Here is a 19,213-nt window from a genome sequence, read left to right on the forward strand (position 1 = left end):
TTTGAGTATTATGCCAAAGGCTAGAGAGCAAATTAAAGCCCTGGGATTCTATCAGGGGTACCAGGCACAAATTTTTTATAAAAATCAAGCATGAAAATTTTTTACAGAAATCAAGCATTGAAAACTGCATGTTTTGACTATGAGGCAAGATAATAAGATCAGAATAAAAAATAAGAGAGGATTATCAGGAAAAGCAGTTAAAATAGCACTGTAGTTTTTTCCCCACAAGATACTTATCCTAGTCTGATGTTACCAATAATTCACTATCTTTGCACAAGTCCTTATGAACTTTCCGACTTCAGCAGATCAAGCAAAGTAAAGAAGAAAACAATTCTTCAGCAGAAAAATAAAATACTTGGTCTTAATTCTCATCAGCAAAGTACCACTTGATGCAATTAAGACTTTGCTCCTGAAGGAGACTGCAGCAATATTTTTAGAGCCTCAGGGAAGTGAGTGCCTGGCATCATGCTGAGGAACGTGAAATAAAGCAGCACCACAGCAGCAGAGCTCCAGCCAGAACTGAGGAGCAAGTGCAGGACTGGGAGGCAGGCACAGAAATTCCCTACGAGGAGAAGACAGAAGAAGAAGAAAGGAGAAAGAAGAAGAAGGTGAGAGGAAGAGAAGGAGGAGAGAAGGAGGAGAGAAGGAGGAGAGAAGGAGGAGAGAAGGAGGAGAGAAGGAGGAGAGAAGGAGGAGAGAAGGAGGAGAGAAGGAGGAGAGAAGGAGGAGAGAAGGAGGAGAGAAGGAGGAGAGAAGGAGGAGAGAAGGAGGAGAGAAGGAGGAGAGAAGGAGGAGAAAGAGGAGAAGAAAGAAAGAGGAGAAGAAAGAAAGAGGAGAAGAAAGAAAGAGGAGAAGAAAGAAAGAGGAGAAGATGATGAAGATGATGAAGATGATGAAGAAGAAGTAGAGGAATTAGAGGAAGAAGAGGAATCTTTCCTTCATTCCCAAGGCAAGGCTGGCAGCAGTGCCCATTAACCAGCCCCCTGCCCATGGCCAGGAGCTGCAGAGCTGTGAGCTGTGTTTCAGAGTGCAGAGGGGACCAGCAGGAGCATTTCTGCAGGCAGCAGGTGACCAGAGCTTGCCATGGCTGTCACTGCTTCCCTCCAGGTGAGACTGAAGGTCCCCCATGCCCTGCAGCAGGGACACAGGGACATGTCCCTGTCACCATCTCATGGCTGGGACTAGTCCACATTCCCATGGCAGATCAGCCCTGGCTCTACAAAACTTGAGTCCTGAAAGTATCAGAGCATTTAAAACAAGGAGTGTTGCTCCTGTCTAGAGTCTGAAGAACCTTTCATACACTTGTTCATCCAAATTACCCCAGTCACACCTCAAACCAGAACCAGGTGTCTCTTATTTCCCACTCCTCAGCCTGGGTGTGTTACACACAGTACCAGTCCCTATCAAACTGATAGACAAGGAAAATAAACCATTACTTTCTCTTCCCAAAAGCTGGATTTGCCAAATAAGAACAAAGCACTTTTTAATTATTACCAAGAAATGCCACTCAAACTAGTTTTATGTAACAGCACAAATCTAAAAAGATTTGATTCCCCTCCCCTCCTCTCCTCTTTCACAGCTAAGGAATAACAAAATTATTACCCAAATGAATTAAACAGCTCATCAGAAGAGGAACTGGCATAAAAAGGGGAAATTCTCACATTATAGTAAATTACTACTTCACAGAATGATAAACAAGTCTTCCCAACGTTTAAACATGCATGTTTATAGAAGAAAACAAAGGGGATGTATCAGCAAAGTTGAATTTTGAATATTCAATACAGCAAATCCTCTCCTACCTCAAACCCCATTGCAACCTTGCTGGACTAAACAGTCTCTTACCCTCAAGACAAAAGTGATATGAGGATAGCTCATAAAGCAAGAAATATCTCCTGAAATCTTTGTCAGAGATGTATATTTTGTCTTCCCAATGCTTATTTTCACGCATATAGTCTTTTTCATAAAATTTTCATTGTCTGTTTTCTGTAGGAGCTAAAAATATTCTAACAGCATCTTCACAGCTAATTAGTCAGGAAAGCAGCAGGTTTATTGAGCAATGGTAGTGCACAGCTCCATTTCACAGACTCACTATTCCAATCCAAGGATAAGCAGATATCCATTCTATCCTCCTGCAGCAAGTTTGGCAATTTAACTCACAACGTAAATCAACTGGCATAATCTCTGGAACAGTCAAAGTGCCAGCACAAAGCAAACTCAAGTCAGATCATTAAATCTGAACAAATCCTGGCTTTTGGTACTTGCTGACCTGCACTTAGGATTTTCATGAGCAGCTCATGGACCAGCTGCAGAGCAGCAAAAGGATTAATTCTGGATGACAACTTTCCTCACTTTCTCATGGACTAGTTTTCATCAGGTGAACAAGCCAAATCAAACTGATTTTTAGCTGAGAGAAAAAAAAAAAAAAAAAAAAAAAGAAGTAGGAGGCATGGAGTGCCCCTTTTGGCAACTGCTGAGTTTTTCTGGATTATCTGCTATCCAACATGACACCTTTGGTTGTTTAAGCATGATAAACTCCCCATCACAAGATGAAGGAGTCAGCTACAGGAACACCAGTGCCAATTACAAGGGAGCAGGTGGCAGTCCACAGTTTGTGAAGGATGACTGAACCTTTTGATTTAAAGTGATTTCAAGTGTGAGCCATCCATGAAACAACTCAGGGCCACAGGCTGCTGCATGGTGCACAAGAGTCAAAAACAAATGAAGAACTTTCACACTAAATCCTGAAGACCCAAGAAACTCCACATACAGCAGAGAGTGTGAGCAAGTGTCAAGGCCATGAAGGCAAAAAGATGCTAATTTGAATAAAGACAAGAGCAACACAGTATTTAGGCTTCCAGACAGAACAACAACTGCCCATCTTTTAAGAACTCCTAATGAACCTCCATTTCTTATATGGTAACAAAGGACAATGAAGAGGATGGAGCAAGGACTCACCAATTGCAGTCATGAGCACCTTCATTAACCCCACAGAGTGAAACTGCTCCGCCCAAAACCTGCCAGAGCCACCCTAGATGGAAAGCAGCAGAGGCTGTGTCCCAGCTTAATGCCTTAAACCATGGAGGTTTTCTGCCAGTCTTGCTTTTTAATTAAATATGGCATTTTGGGATCCAGTTATAAAAGCGTATTACTGCATGGTCTTCAAAGAATAGAGTCAGCTGAGGAAAAGGTATTTTCATTATTATTTTTTTGTGCTTTATTCCTTACAAGTTTCCATACATTATTAAAATTAAGAGGTTACATTTATTACACTACTCCATCAACCTTAATACCCTTTTAAACTGCTAACTTGTGCATTTCTTTAAGCTTGTGCAAACTCAGAGCAAACTGAACAAGTTCTATTTCTTAGCTGTCAAAAAACAAATATTTCTTCATTTGCATTCATTCTGTACTGAAGAAACTCAAAGCTGTAGGTCAACAAAACCATTAAAGACTCTTATAATCCTCACACATGATAAATGAAAATTAAATTACAAGCCAAGACAAAATTTTCTTGCCAAGAGCTTCCATTGCAGTGTCCTAACATGCCACCTTTCTAATGTTCTTGGACATAAATTAAGCAAAGCAGAAACAATAATGTGGTCACTGTTCTGTCACAGAAAACAAACCATATTCCTGTATCCAGTGTTCAAAACAGTGACTACCAAGGACACTGTTACAAACCTGAGAGCTTTGCACCTGTGCATATTAAGTTTCTATGCATAATGGAAACTTAATGGAATGAATACTCAAACAGATTCTAAGCACAATTTAACTATGGCAGTAAGTGCCTTTCACCTCATTTTGGCAGGATGAGAGCCAAAGAACAGTATGGCAGCTACAGATTCACATTTCCCTAAATAAATAGCAGTTTCATCGTGTCTTACAAGTCTGAAAACCAATCTGACATTTCAATCAAATTTTAGCTTAATTTTCATTTCTGTTCAGCCTCAAAACTCAGACACAAAAGAAATGACTAAAAGCTTAATCCTTCTATTTATTTTGCACCAAGTGAGGACTTGTCAGGAGGAAGTGGGTGAGCTGGAAGTATCAATGAGGAGATACTATGAGTACCTGCTCCAGTGCTGCTGCACCACTCAATGCCACCTATAATTTACAGATTTGTAACACTGATTGCTGATCCCTGATCCAGCAGACAAACGATCTGGATAACAGAATACAAACAAGCAGGATACAAACACCAACAATGTCTTTCCCACACCTGAAGGTGCCATGAAAGGAGTCTTTTTTTCAGCTCCTCAGACAAAAAAACTAAATATAAGTCTTTTTGCAACACAACAATCTAAGCCTTTGGGTAGGTTTTGAGAGCCTGGGATTTTGATTGCAATTCCTTCCTGGAGTCATGGCCTGTGTGATCTGTGCTTGACTAGAAGAGCTCCAGTTTAATGCCTCTAGGCAGCACTCAATGGCAAACTCAGTTTTACAAGCAAACCCAAATGAAAACAGAGGTAAATTAGTAGTTTTGAAAACAGTAAACATAGGTGAAGAGGGTTAAAGAAGAAGCACTGAGAGCTTCAAGCTCCAAATATTTCTCTAGGGAACTTGGTGATGGTAACTTTTGGAATGACAAAGGTGACATTTTTCGAGGCTTACTGGAAGCCAACACCATTTTCATGTCACTGGAGTGACAACTTCTTTCATGGGAAATATTTATTGCACCATGATCTCCATGACAATAAGAAATCACATTTCTGTCTTCAAATCTGCTCAGATCCAATCTGTATTTCAGAAGCTCCCCTAGAGGCATTGGGAGCACTCCCAGAGCCTAAAATGCATTTTGAAGAGGTAATTTAGACAAACCTCTGTCGCAGACATCTTTACATGAAAATCCTTTCCTTAGGATTTTTCCTCCTGAGAAGCTGAGAGGCATCAGGAACAAAATGTAAACATTGATTATCTGCTGCTGTGGAATGCAACAGGTGCATCTGTGATTGGCCCATCTTGGATGTTTGTAATCAATGGCCAATCACAGCCCAGCTGGCTCGGACTCTCTGTCCAAGACACAAACCTTTGTTATTCACTCCTTTCTATTCTTAGCTTAGACAGCCTTCTGAGATGAAACTTTTCTTCTATTCTTTTAGTATAGTTTTAATGTAATATATATCATAAAATAATAAATCAAGCCTTCTGAACATGGAGTCAACATTCTCATCCCTTCCCTCAACCTGAGAGCCCTGCGAACACGGTCACAAACCTCCAAGCCGGTCACATCTTCCCCTCCCTCAGTGAGGACACAGCCAGCACACACTGCTAATGCAGCTGGGCTCACTCTGTGCCTCTGGAGAGGTCCTGACAAGCACTGGAGGTCTCTGCAGAGCTCCTAACCACAACAACAAAAGCAACAAAGCTTTGCAGGGACAGCTGCAGGTGAGAAAAGAACACACCAGCAGTGAAACCTTAACAGCAGAACAGCCCCCACTGGAACTGCAGGCCTCTGGTTACAGCCCTTGCTCAAAACAAGGCTCATTTCAGCCAAACACTGGGCAACAACAGAGATGCCCTCACCTCTCTGAGCACACGTTCCAGAGTCTGACCAGCCCCATACCTCACCCAATGTGCTCCATCCAAGAGAGCCAGGGCCTTGGATTATGTTTCTTCTTGTCTCAAGCAACAAGCTATGGTTGGGTTTTCTTTATTTTTTAAACAAATTGCTACTTAAATAATCACGATGCATGAAAATGTTCTACAAATTTGGAAGTTTTACCTTTCCAGCCATTTATTCACCTCGAGCTTCCCAAATGCATTACTTGCTGACTCTGCCAGAGACAGGGTTTGTTTCTACACTGTGGCCTCCATGCAGCGTGATATTTAGAAACACAGGAGGAAAGCTCAAAATAGGCTTGGCTCAGAGCAAGTGATGTTTGAGTACAGCCTTCAGCTCCTCTGAGACCCCTGCACCTTCTCCATGGGACACAGGCACATAAGAGGTTCAACCACAGTATACATAAAGCATTAAAAAGGTGAGCTGGAATCTTTTATTTATGGGGTGTATAAATGTCAGATAGAGTTTATCCCAAATACAGAAAAAAAATTAAATATATTCAGAATGAACTCTCTTCTCAGGACATAACAGAACAAGCTCTATTTTACATTGTGCCACATTCCTCAGACTTTCCAGTACCTGGAGAATAAACATGACATACTGAAGCTGTATTGCAGTCAATTTGGTTATGCAATTAATACTTGTATTTGCACATGCTGCCTCTGTGACTACATTTTAATTTCAAATATGCTGACTGTGAGATGAGGAGCAAGAACCTCATGTACTTGCCTTCTGAACACACCACACAGGAGAAGTAGGGCTGTATTGTGTATACTTATGACTGATAATTATTTTTTTAATCAAGGAAAACCAGCTGGATACTGGCAGAACCCCAAGTCTTACAAGACAGGCAGCTACCAGGAGCCTCTGTTTCCTCAGTTCTCATCAGGAGCTGCTCCTGTCAGTAAATATAATTTCATCTGAAGCATGTGCACCATGTACTTTAATTTGTGCTGTTACTGTATCAATAGTCAACATGGACTGCTGATTCAACTCTGTGTTCCATTTTTCCATGCAGGTTAACAGCACACTGCAGATTACTGAAACAAGTGCATTCCTTTATCTCCAAAAGATAACTTGCACCACCTGCAGGGCTTAGCAGAGGGTTACAACAATCTAACTTTGGGGGGGAAAAAAAGAAAAAGTAAAACTTTCAGACACCAATTTTACGCTACTGGGACAACAGTTAAGTCAAACACCTCCTGTATAAGCAAAACAGGAGGCTTCCTTCAAAACAGCCACTGAACATCAGTCCAGCTTGGAAAGTTCTGCATGGTTTGAGGACTTTTGCTCTGGTTAGTGTTAAATGGGGTCCTTCAACACGGCACACTCCAAGCTGAGAAACAATCAGGAGCTCCCCTTGATGACAAAGGAGATGTAAAGGAACAACAGTCCAGGTATTTCCTTCTCAAGGCACCTTATGCTCTAAACTGTGGTTTTAAAGCCTTAAAACAACCACAATATACTGTGAAGTCTTCAGAAAACAACTTGGCAACCACATCTTATCTTTTAAAAGATATTTAAATCTGTCAGTACATCTCACTAACAGCTTCTCTCATCATACTTGTTCCTTGGGATTAAAAAAAGAACAGTTCTACATCCTCTGAAAAGCATAAAGTTTGGGAGGATGAAGCTTACAAGTAAATTACATTGCTTTTATCTCAGATAATTGAGCTCATCCAGGTAGTACTTGAAAGCAGAATGCATTCAGACAGAATGCAGCAGAATAAAGTGAAAAGGGTCTCTATGGCATTTCAGTGCCCATTAGCATAGGTTAAAGCAAAGCACTTTTAACAAACTGCAGCTCCAAGGTCTCTGCAGCTGGGCAAGATACAGGAGGTTATCAGTGGACTTCTCTCAAATTCATAGCACTTGAATATAATGACCTTTACAGCTTCACTAAGAGCTTAACTTTATTTAATTACTCCCCTCCTCCTTTAAATACACCTCTTCCTACATGCAGCCAACATCAGCCACAGAGAATAGCAACACAAAGCACAGAGGTGACAGTAACTCTACAAAACAGGTCAAGTTACATTTTCTACCTACAACTCAACCCCAGTTTTATAAAGAAAACACTGTCTCTTCCAAACCTGGAAGATTTCTGATGTACAGTAATAAGCAAACATGTCACACAAAAGTTAAATTTCTAATGTTTACTTTGACATAAGAAAGTTACAAGACGGGAGTTCTAACCTTCAAAATTTTAAAACCAACAAAATCATAAAATTAAATTTGGTTCAGATATGAAGCTGTCAGATCATCTGACAGCCAAAGATGATCTTGGGTACTTAGTCAAGAACCAACAATGAAAGCTTTTGTAACACATGAAGAAGTAAGATACAGCATTCAACAAACCCGGGAACAAATATTTCAGTGTCACATTAACAACATTTCTAAGTGGGCTCTGATCAAGTTACTTACTACACACCATTCTGTAAATGATGAGGAAAGGTAGAGTAGAAAAACTTGTTGAAAAGAAGCAGAATAATTCAGTCTCCAGAAATCTAGAGAGAAAACTATCATCCTGATTTTGGCTGGCACAGAGTTTATTTTTTCTCAGTAGCCAGTGCAGTGCTGTGTTTTGGGTTTTGCCTCTCCTCCCCATTCCACCAGGGAGGTGAGCAGGCAGCTCTGTGCTTAGTGCCAGCTGGACTTAAACAACTACTCTTTGCATAACTTATTTAAATATCAGCACATCCAAGCCAAGATTTCTTTTTTTGGTAGCAGGGATCTGTGCCCAAGAGCATATACAGATATATCTGCAATGCCTTATCTGAAATATGAGCCTTAGAGAATCTATCAAAGTTAAACTCTACTTTTCAGCCTCTTCTACTTTTTCAAGATACACTTTAATCCATATTTTGTAGTGCTGATTGCTAGAGCTGCATGAAATTTGGGTTTAGATCATTAATAGACAGTATACATACGAGTAGTTTAAAAAATGTGTAACTTGTATTTGTGTGGTGAACATCCTCAAGACAAACACACACAGCAGGAACACAGCCTTTGCAGTTTTCCTCTCTGAGAAGGGTGGAGAATCATCTGTGCATTCTCAGCAGAGATTTACCAGATTCTCTAAGGCTTCTTATCAACTGATACTGTTATCTACTGGCAGGGCAGCCACACTGTGACAGAGGTCAAGATCAAAGGGCAGGAAAGAAAAAGCCCCCACAGTATCTAGGCATGATTAGAGTGACCTACTGTAACCAAAAATAGCTTTCTTCTGGGAACAGGAGCATGTCACAACTGCTTAATTCTTTGGGTGTTTTGTTGATTTTTTTTAACTGGTAAACTTGAAGTGACATCAAAATATTATTATACAGACTGAGCATTTGCATATGAACAAAGTCAGTAAGTGGCTGCTGCACTGCCTTAGCCTGTAGCACAGCATCATTCAGATCATCTAAACATATTGCACCTCCTCTTTAAAATGTATAATTGTAGAAAGCATTTAATTTAACAGTAACCTGTCAATTTGCATCTCAAAGAAAAATATATTCAGCTCTAACTGCAATGCATTACAGGGTAGCACACAAAAGACTCCAAACACTACTGTTTCTAGGTTGTGGCACTCTGTGTTTTAAAAGAAAAGGCCTTATATAAAATAGTTACTAAAGTGTTTAAGTCTATTAAACACATAATATTGTTACCTTTCTTCAATTCTGGTCTTGTCCATAAGTGGTTGTTTGATCCACTGATTAACCAGTCTTTGTCCTTGAGGGGTTCTGCATTTATTCAGTAATCCAGCTAGAGACTGGGCAGAATTTGCATTTTCCACAGAACTCTGGAAGAAATGAAAGAAAAAAAAATAAAGGAACAAAAGAAAAAAAAATTAGTTACTGAAGTTTACTGACACCCACTGAATGACACACAGCTATTTAGGAACAGAACATGTTTTTTCTCCATTAAACTCAGCATGCCCACAAAAATGCTAAATGAAACAGCACTAAAGTACTTACACTCTGGTCCCTGGAACATGGGAAGGAAAGAGAAGGTTTGTCTATTTTGGAGCCAATTCTGACTGAACAGCAAAGTTAAAAGTATACCTAGTCATGAGGCAGTTTGCACTTTGAGTAGCAAAAGTGGAAATATATCTACAATATTTGCCAGTTTGCTCTTCTTAAAGTCAAAAATTAGGGGTCCTGTCCATCACAAAAGCAGCAAGAAACAGGACTTGAGTTCAAGGGGTTTGGTTTTAGAACTTTGGGGTTGCTGAGGGGGGAAAAACACAACAGAATCAGGCAGTGGGGAAGAACTTGAATTCTCAAGAACAGATACTTGAATTCTCTCAAGCTTCTCCACATCATCTCTGCAGTGCTATAAACACCTCTAAACTTGGCTCTGTTCAAATTACAGTTCATTACCCATAATTCAGGTTTAATATTAGCTGGACTTCAGACAGCCTTTTGGGAATTTTTGTTGTGGTTTGATTTGGTTTTCGCACAAACAGCTACGAAGCAAAAATTTTGGTTAATATTGAACAAACAAGTTCGTTTCAACTCTTGACTTTGAAATTAAAATCTCAACCCCCTCTACAAGAGAAAAGCTGCAATTAAAACAGCAGGCAAACATCCAAGCAGGAGCAGGTCTGGATGCTCCTGTATGTAGATCTGGAGTCACAAGAAGAGGAAATGAATGCCATGAGAAGCAATACTGACACATTCAGCCCCTAGAATATCTGATATCTAAAGTGTATGGGTATATTCTCAGTGTTCTGGGCAGTATTACATACTAAAAACTTCTGAGTGTTAGAAAGTGTCACAGAACACATACATATATCATACACAAATTACCTACTTCAGCACATCCAATGTTTAGGGTTACATTCCATCCCACCAACTGCATCTGCAGCTCCATAAGATTTTTACCTACACACCTCACAGAGCAACTCAAATTACAAAATAATTTGACTTTACTTTACTTCTGTCCAAAAACCTCCACATACATATCCTACCATGCAGGCAGCTTCCTGCTGCATGGAAAAACCTTTGTTCCAAGGCTCACAAAAGCCCCTGAAAACACAGCAGCATATCTCCTATCACAAAACATGCAACACCTGCAAGGACTTGTAAAGGAATGTAGCTAAAACAGAACTTCCTAGAACACCCTCCATAAAGCTTGAGAAGAAATATAATTTTTGCTTCATTCCCTAGAGAGGCACACAGCAGCAGGAAATTAAAAAAAAAAATTGACAAAATTCAGAACACCTCTCTTCAGGGGCTAACCCAGCTCAGATGCTGAATATATGCTGTTTTCCTGCAGAAATTCCTCCAAAGTAAACAGGGGCCATAATCTGTGATATCTTCCTATAAATCTGAAATGCAAGCAGATTAGGTCCAAGCAAAGATTATTAAGCAGGGCTTACTAATGTGGAAACAGGACAAAAGCTGATACAACACACCACCTTGAGTCCATGCTTTCCTCTAACTGCAGGAATGGGCAAAGCAGAAAAGCAGACTTGGCAGGAGGTATGAAGGAGTCTGTCAATCTGTCTGGATTTGTAGAAAATGTGTGTAAAACAGGTAAAACTGACATCAAAACATGACAGTTAACATGACATGGTGCTTTCAGACTGTTCTCAAGTGCTGTCCTGTTCACTGCCAGCCCTCCCTTCCTGACACCACTGGCACTGCTCCTGTCATGTGTTACACGTTCCAGTAACACCATCTAACTGAGGTTTGCATTCTTTTCCCAAGAACAGCACTACTGTAGCCACTTCCTACCTCCTTGATGATCCTCTCTCCCCTTCTACATGTAAAATAAACCAACAAGAAACAAAAATTAAAAAGGTGGTAAGAGTATCCAAATGTTTAAAACACACACTGCAGGAGAGTAACTGAGAACAAAGCTAAAATGTAGAAGTTGCCATTCAACAGGATCTGGGGAACTGCAATTGGGCAGTCTGGCTCATTATCAAGCAGCAAAGTAATTAAGTATTTTGTAAACCAGTTACTAACTCAAGTACGTATTTCTTACCTGAAAAAGGTTGAGGGCTTGAACAGCTGCATTGTCAAGAACCATATATTGACTTAGATCAAAGGTAGTCAGCTGAAACTGTCCAAAATTAGACTCGTCTGACAGCAACTCCAAAAACTTGATAACAGCTGACAAAGACGAAACAGCAACCTGAAGTTGTTTTAAAAAAAACACATTCTAGTTAGAAACACCCATGAATCCAAGAGGATTTGATAAATGCTCCTAGAAAATTACAGCTGGGGAGGACTCTGAGCCATGCCAGCTCTGGCAGGGCTATGAGAGACTCATCCTGTTTGACAAGACTTCATTTCCACAGGGGCGCTCTACGTCTTTCTAGGCAGGTGCAAGAACAACACACGAGCCATCTGCATAATCTGATCAACAAAATGTGAAGCTGGCACACCTTTGCCAGCTTCCCAAAGCTGTTATCAGGATGCTTCCAGCTCAGGAACACAAACAAGTTATACTGCAGAGATCAGTGAGATATGCTGGATCATCTCGGGACATGGTTTCAGGGTTAGTTTTCAGCCAGAACAAGCATCTGCTCTGACTCACTGCACAGCACTGCTGAGTGCCAGCACAAAGGAGGGGCAGCAGCACGACTGGCTTGTTCAGCTGCAACACACTTCAAACAACTCTAATCTGTTATGAAATGACACATTAAGGGAGGATAATTGTGAACCTTACACCTGCAGTGAGCATCAGCAGTGAGGGCCATTTTCAAACTTGCTTATCTCAACAAATTGCCTCTTGTTTGCAGCTGAGAACAAACATGCAGGCACTAAATCATATACTTAAGCCGTAAGACAACTCAAAAATATTATCATAAACATTACTCTGTTTTCAAATACCAATTTTCCTGTCATGCAAAATAACCAGAGTATTGTATTTCAGTCCTTAGGCTAGACAATGAACAGGAGACACCTCTTCTGCAGCCTATTTGCTTACCTATTAGTTTCTCCTTTAAAGCCATAAGTGAATGTTTTTTTCCATTTCCATTTCCTCCAGGAGCCCTGGTATCCAGCTCTGACATAGACCCAAGTTCAGCAGAACTGCTGAACACTTCAGCAAGAATGCAGAGGAGATCAGCTCACACCAGGTGCACACATCACTCCACTTTTTAAAGAGAGGCACACTGAACACTGCTCACCTGCTTTTCCATCTCTGGCAGTGCTGCACTGTTCAGCTGCTCCTCCTTCTTTGATTTCAACAAGCGGTTGAGATCCTGAACAATATCTTTTGTTGTGAAATCTGCCTTCTTCCTGTCTGTAATCAGGATTCCTCCCCTCTGAATGACCTGTTGTTCACAAACACACACAGTCACCCATTAATTTCTATATTTAAGGGACAGATGTTGACCACATAGAAGCAAACCCTGAAGTGATACTTATTTACTGCTAGGCTGCAGGGAGAAGAATTACAAACAAGATTTTAGAACTTTTGTTGATTAAAGGGCAAATAAATCAAATTTTGTATGCATAAATCAAAACTTCCTTGAATTAAGATATTGGTCTTTGGTTTTTCCACAAATCAGAGCCTGGCTAAAAAAGCAGAGCTAAGCTTTTTAGAGGTTTTGTCTGTCAGCCACAGTGGTTCCCTTACCTGTCTCAGTTTCCCCATCTCCCCTGCAGTGTCTCCTCCTGGCAGCACACACTCCTTGGGGCCCAGTTGAACCAGCAGAGCTTCAAGGTTGGAGAACTGATCATTATCTGGGAACTCACAAACACTCAATTTTCTCAGTGTAGTGTCGACATAGCCCACTCCTACCACCCTCTGTCCATCAGCAGCAGACAGCTTCACCCCCACAACCCCAATGGCTGTGGACATGTCATTGTTGGCAAAGAGAACTTCCTCAAACTGGGCAAGATTTCCTGGAGAACCCTAGTGAGAAAAAGGGAAATGTTTATTAAAAGAATTGTACACACACACACCTGCTTTCTTTCTTTCAAAATAACAAGTGATCAAAGTTGCACAGTCCATTCATACAAAATACACAGCTATTCTGGTTTTTAACCATTTGAATTCAACATAGAGGAAAGCACTTTAGGTTTCCTTTATTTCCCAACCTAAGGCAGGCTCTTTCAGCCTTAGAGCAGTAGGAAATACAGTGACATGCATAACAGCTATATTACCAATATATAACAATCAGGTGTGACTTGTCATCATCAGTCCCTCAAAATCCCAAAACTCCAAGCAGGAAAAAGCTATGGGGCTTTTTTCTTTCATCCCACAACTATAAAGGTTGAAAATTGTACCTTGTAAGCCAAATACCAGTCATTTTCTTTGACAGATTTGCTCCCTGCTTTGTTCTTGTAAACTTCGACTCTGTAATGACGAACCAGAAGCAGGTCCCTCACAAAGGATTCAAAGTTCATTTTACTAAGCACAACACTCTCAAGCTTCTCAGTTCCTACCAAAAAACAAAAAGAAAAAGAAAATTATGATACCTGAATTTGTAATAAAGCTAATTTTCTTATTTTCTGTAATCAAAATCTTAAAGAACAGCCTTCAGAAGACACTGTCTTGATATCAAAGAAGCAAACTTATAAAATCCATGAAACAAAAATCCACATTAAACCGGTTAATACTAATGAAGAAAGCATACTCTCTCTCTCCAAATGAAAACAACGTTCAATTCCTAATTTCACTTAGTAAGTACAGTATATAAATAATATAGTATGATGTATAATATTCACGTTAATATATACAAAAGGATATGTTCCTCTCACAATATTCTTGACTTGGTTTACTAATCAATATTTCACACATTTTGATTTAATGAGGATTAGAAGTCTGCTGCAGATTCTCCTGCTGTACATCTTGTCTTTCCTGAATAAGCAGCTTCTGATGACAGAAGAGACTGCCACCCTATTCACACTCACACAACACTTGTGCCAAGACACTTCTCTCTCATCATAATTTATCCAGTAAAAACAACATATCATAAAAAAAAAAAAAAAAAAAACCAGTTTTCATTAAAACCTAACTTGGAAAGTGCCTAATTGACAAATTTCTTGCTTCTGCTCCTGTATGTGCAAGCAGACGATGCAGCTGAACAAATTTAATTCCATGGAGCTGCCCAGAGGAGCAACACCACTTCCACCTCCCCAAGTCCAGCAGCAGCCTACTCACAGAACAAGGTAATTCCACTGCTGAGCAAATGGGGATTGCAGGCAAATAGATTAAGCTTTCTGCCAGGCTGGGAAGTGGAAATAACTCAGAATGGCATCAGACACACTGGAGTTAGGTGAGACACCAAGTAAGCACAAGCAACAGGAAGTATCACATCTCTCTTTTAGCAGCATGCCTTAATCACATTTGAGGCTCTTCCTCCCTTTCCATCAAAAATGTTAAACAGCAAACTTCCACACGCACAGGAATTTATGGGTTTATTTTAAATAGGATTTTTTTCATTTTCTTTCCTCAAACATCTAGTAAGATTTTTTGAAACAGGTAAAAAACCCCTCATTTAACATATATTCTCTTTCCCAGTGTAGAACTGTCCCAACAAAGCACAGTTTTTCTTCTTTTTTCAGTTGAAACAATGCAATACACTAGCAGGGGGTGGGGAGCAGCTGAAGTTCACGTGTACTTTGAAATCATCCTGAATGCAACAAGTGCAGTTTTATGCTTTTAGTTGCATATGGTAGATAAGGCTTTAGAGGGTTTAATACTGGAGCTGATAATCACATGATTACAAAATCATGTAAAATAACTGCAAATAACTTCTAAACTGAATACAACAATAATACTGATGCATGCTTCCAGTCTGGAAGACACAACAAGCTTTGAGGAGAGCTGGGGTATTTAAATGTTGGTTTTTCTTACCTGTGACCTCATCAGTCACAATAAAAAGGAAAAAGCATAGGAGAATGTCATGTTTTAATGCTGTTGCACATGCAAAAAATCGATTCATTAAAAGAGGTTTATTTTGCAAAATCTGAGCCAATAACTCAGATAACACAATAAATCAATTACACAACACTGTGTTCCTCGAGATTAAGGCTAATACTAAGGTTTGTACCGTCTGACAAGATAATTTATCATGATGCTCTTACACCCACACCCGCAAGCTGCACTGCCTTACACCAAGCGATAAACGAAAAGCAGCACGGGGCGGATGGAAAAGGAAATCTCATGAAGCACACAGAAACACGTGAAAGTAAAGAACTGCTCTCAGTGATTCCCGGCCTCCATGAAGCAGAGCGGACACGGGACACGGCCACCTCTCAGCATCTCCCCTCCCGCATCCATGCGGGCCGGGAGGGCGGGAAGGGACCGGCAGCACCGCCCCGGCCTGGGCCCACGCCACCCCGCAATGCCACCGTGAGCCCGAGCTTGTGACACCCGCAGGCCTCGGCCTCGGGCACCGCCTGCCAGGGCCTCCCGGGGCTGCCAGGGGCTTCCAGGGACTACCGGAGCACCCAGGGGCCACCACCGCCACCTCCCTCCGCTCCCCCGGCCCCCGAGGCCGGCCGCAGCCAGGCCTGGTGCAGGCGGCCTCCCCCCGCCGCTGTCCGTCCGTCCCTCAGGGCGCGCTCCCGGGGCTCCCCGCACGCCCGCACCCACCCGGTGCCCCCGCCAGCTGCCGGATGACGGCGCGGGTGCGGAAGAGGTCGCGGGCGGCCAGCCGCGCGTCCGCGCCGTGCACCGTGTAGTAGTCGCCGCGCTCGAAGAAGCGCACGGTGGTGTCGGGCTTCTCGGGCAGCGAGAGCACGGCGCGCACGAAGCCCGCCTCGGCCCCCGCGCCCTCGGGCCACACGGCCTCCCGCGGCGGCTCCACCGCCATCTTGTGCCGGTGCTGCTGCTGCGGCTGCTGCCGCCGCGGCCTCCCGCCAAACACGCCGCGCGCGCGCCGGCGCGCCAGCAGCGGCGCCCAATCGCCGCGCGGTCCGCGCCTGGCGTCACGCCCGCCCCGCCCAATCGCTGCGGGGCCCGCTCAGCGCGTCACGCCCGCCCCGCTGAGGAGCCGCCCGCGTGGCGGGAGCGCGCAGGCGCGGCCAGCCCGGCGCGCCGCCGCTGCCATGGCAACGCCGGGGCCGCGTGGCCGGGGCTCCGCGCTCCTTCACCTCGGAATTACAGAATTGTGAAAAGTGAATATAATATGTCACTGCGCAGATATTTACTCTATATGTCTTGTTGTGTTGATTAGTAGTGCTGTATTAACATTTTAATAGTACGATAAATGTGGTTTTGTAGTTAAAAGGTAACTTTTGTAGTTAAAACAGGACCTATGTATGTGGGATATTTTTTTAAGAAAGGAATGAGGTACTCTCACTGAGATAGCAGCCACAGGACACCGAAATCTTTCAGAGAAAGAGAATTTATTGCTCCATTATCAGGAGAAACGAACTTCTTCCTGCCTCGCTCAGCCATGAAGACACTGTCAGGATTTAGAGGAAGAAGCTGACACTGACCAGACAGAATCCTGTGTTTGAAGGAATTTATGCATCATGTATGACAATAAAATGGTTATAAAAATAGCAATATAATTAAAATAATAATAATTTGGACAATGAGGATTAGGACAATATGAGACAATAGAAACAAAGAGTTACTGACGTCTGGGTACCTTTTTCTGGGCAAAATAAGCCCGGAAAAGGACCCACGTTAACAGAGGATTAACCCTTAAAAGCAACAGCCTGTTGCATATTCATACAGCTCATACATGATGCATAAATCCCATTCAAACACAGGATTCTGTCTGGTCAGTGTCAGCTTCTTCCTCTGAATCCTGACGGCGTCGTCCTACCTGAGCAAAGCAGGAAGAATTTCGTTTCTCCTCATAATGGAGCAATAAATTCTCTTTCTGTGAAAGATTTTTGGTGTCCTGTGGCTGCTATCTCAGTGCGAGTCCTTTCTTTAGAAAAAAAGCATCCTACTTAGCATAGTTTCTATTTTAACATTTTGTTATAACCTAAATCTATATTTAACACACTACTTAAGAGAATTAATACAGCATTACTTTCTAACACAACACATATAATATTCTAATATTTGCAAAAAGCCAATCACAAAATACACATTTTTCACAGAAAGGCTTGTTGCTTAGGGGGTGCAGCATGGCAACACCTGACCTCCAATCAAGTTACTAGAAAGCAGTTTCCACGGGTAAATGGCAAAGAAGAGCTGACTGACAGACTTTGGGAGGGGCCAGGGCTGGCTGATGCAACCCCCAGGGGTATAAAACACTGAGCATCCTTCTTTGAGATGAACAAGCTATGTGTATGATCAAGGGGCAGTTCCCAGCACTGCAGCTTTTTCCTTATGTAGTCCTTTGTTGTATTTTTGTTGAGGTTTAATAAACCCTTTTAAATTTTCAAAATTTAAAATTGTGACAATTTTAGACTTTGTCTCTCACAACCCATCGCCTTCCCCTGGAGCCCCTGCCTGTTTCTGTGTGTCGTTGTTCTTCCTGGGCAGCTCCACACAGCACAGCTCTGAACTGGGACCATTTATTTCCCTGTGCTGCACCAGAACACTCCCTGCTTTTCCTCTTGCCTGTCAGCAGCAACAGGAATGAGATGTCTGTAATTGTTATGCCCATGGCAGGTGGAAAACTGCTACTCTAGATCTGAATTATTTTTTTTGCCTTTGTAGCCATGATATTTCATGAAAAATCCTTTTGCTAGGATTATTTTCCTGAGAAGCTGAGAGGCCTCAGAAACAAAATGTAAACAATGATTATCTGCTGCTGTGGAATGCAACAGGTGCATCTGTGATTGGCCCATGTTGGATGTTTGTAATTAATGGCCAATCACAGCCCAGCTGGCTCAGACTTTTTGGTCAGTCACAACATTTTATTATCATTCCATTCTTTTCCTTTGCTTGCAAGCCTTCTGATGAAATATTTTCTTCTATTATTTTAGTATAGTTTTAATATATCATTTTCTTTTAATATAATATATATATATAAAATAAAATAATAAATGAGCCTTCTGAAACATGGAGTCAGATTCTCGTCTCTTCCCTCATCCTGGGACCCCTGTAAACACCACCACAAACCTTCTTAGGCATATAGAGGAAAGTTACAATTGGTTTTCAGTTAGGAAAATGGATGTCCTTTAACCACTTTACAGGGGAAAAAAAGAGAAAACATAAATTATTTTCACCAGTGGTTAATTGGTATAAGCTGTGATCTGTGGCAGCTCTAATGCCTTTGAGCTGGTGGGGATGTCACCAGAAGATCTGGTATCAGACTGATGTGTAACTGTGTGTGCACAGGAGTTGTGGAGCAGACACTTAACACTAACAGGATAAGAATATTTAGATAACGTAAGTTTGAAAATAGAAAATATGGCTGTTGCCTTGTTGAGAACCTTTTAACTTTCTTTTGTTTACTTTTTTTCACTCAGATTTGGCACAGCCATGCTCTACTTGGCAGGCAAGTGTGAATTCTGCAGTGTGTTTCGAGGATAGTAGAGGAAAAAAAATAACTTCTTACATGAGTGAGGTTTTCACACACTCTGAACTGGTCAGCATTTCCTCCACCATCACAAACCACCTCCTTTTTGTGCATGTCTGCCCTTGCACGATCCTGCTAAGACAAGGATTTTAACAAAATTCATAAAAATCTATGGGTTTGGGATCAACAATTCCCAACACACAGGGCACCCCTGCAGTGTGGCTGACTGCCTGCATGTCCTGGGATGGACCTGGACCAGACTGCCGCCT

At 41.8% G+C, this 19,213-nt stretch overlaps 1 protein-coding gene across 1 annotated transcript in view; it reads right to left on the reverse strand.

The window, feature by feature from the left end:
* Window positions 1-16,359, reverse strand: part of MSH2 (mutS homolog 2) — a 48,735-nt gene extending 32,376 nt beyond the window's left edge. The window contains exons 1-6 of the mRNA XM_058020947.1: window positions 16,109-16,359; window positions 13,795-13,949; window positions 13,142-13,420; window positions 12,690-12,836; window positions 11,540-11,689; window positions 9,214-9,347 (exon numbers count right to left, since the gene is read on the reverse strand). Of these exons, the coding sequence (XP_057876930.1) occupies window positions 9,214-9,347; window positions 11,540-11,689; window positions 12,690-12,836; window positions 13,142-13,420; window positions 13,795-13,949; window positions 16,109-16,328 (1,085 nt within the window). The 5' untranslated portion in view covers window positions 16,329-16,359. The remainder of the gene's footprint in view (window positions 1-9,213; window positions 9,348-11,539; window positions 11,690-12,689; window positions 12,837-13,141; window positions 13,421-13,794; window positions 13,950-16,108) is intronic.
* Between the last annotated feature and the right edge of the window lie 2,854 nt (window positions 16,360-19,213).

Source organism: Melospiza georgiana, chromosome 3 (genome assembly GCF_028018845.1).
Source record: "Melospiza georgiana isolate bMelGeo1 chromosome 3, bMelGeo1.pri, whole genome shotgun sequence".
NCBI classification, from domain to species: Eukaryota; Metazoa; Chordata; class Aves; order Passeriformes; family Passerellidae; genus Melospiza; species Melospiza georgiana.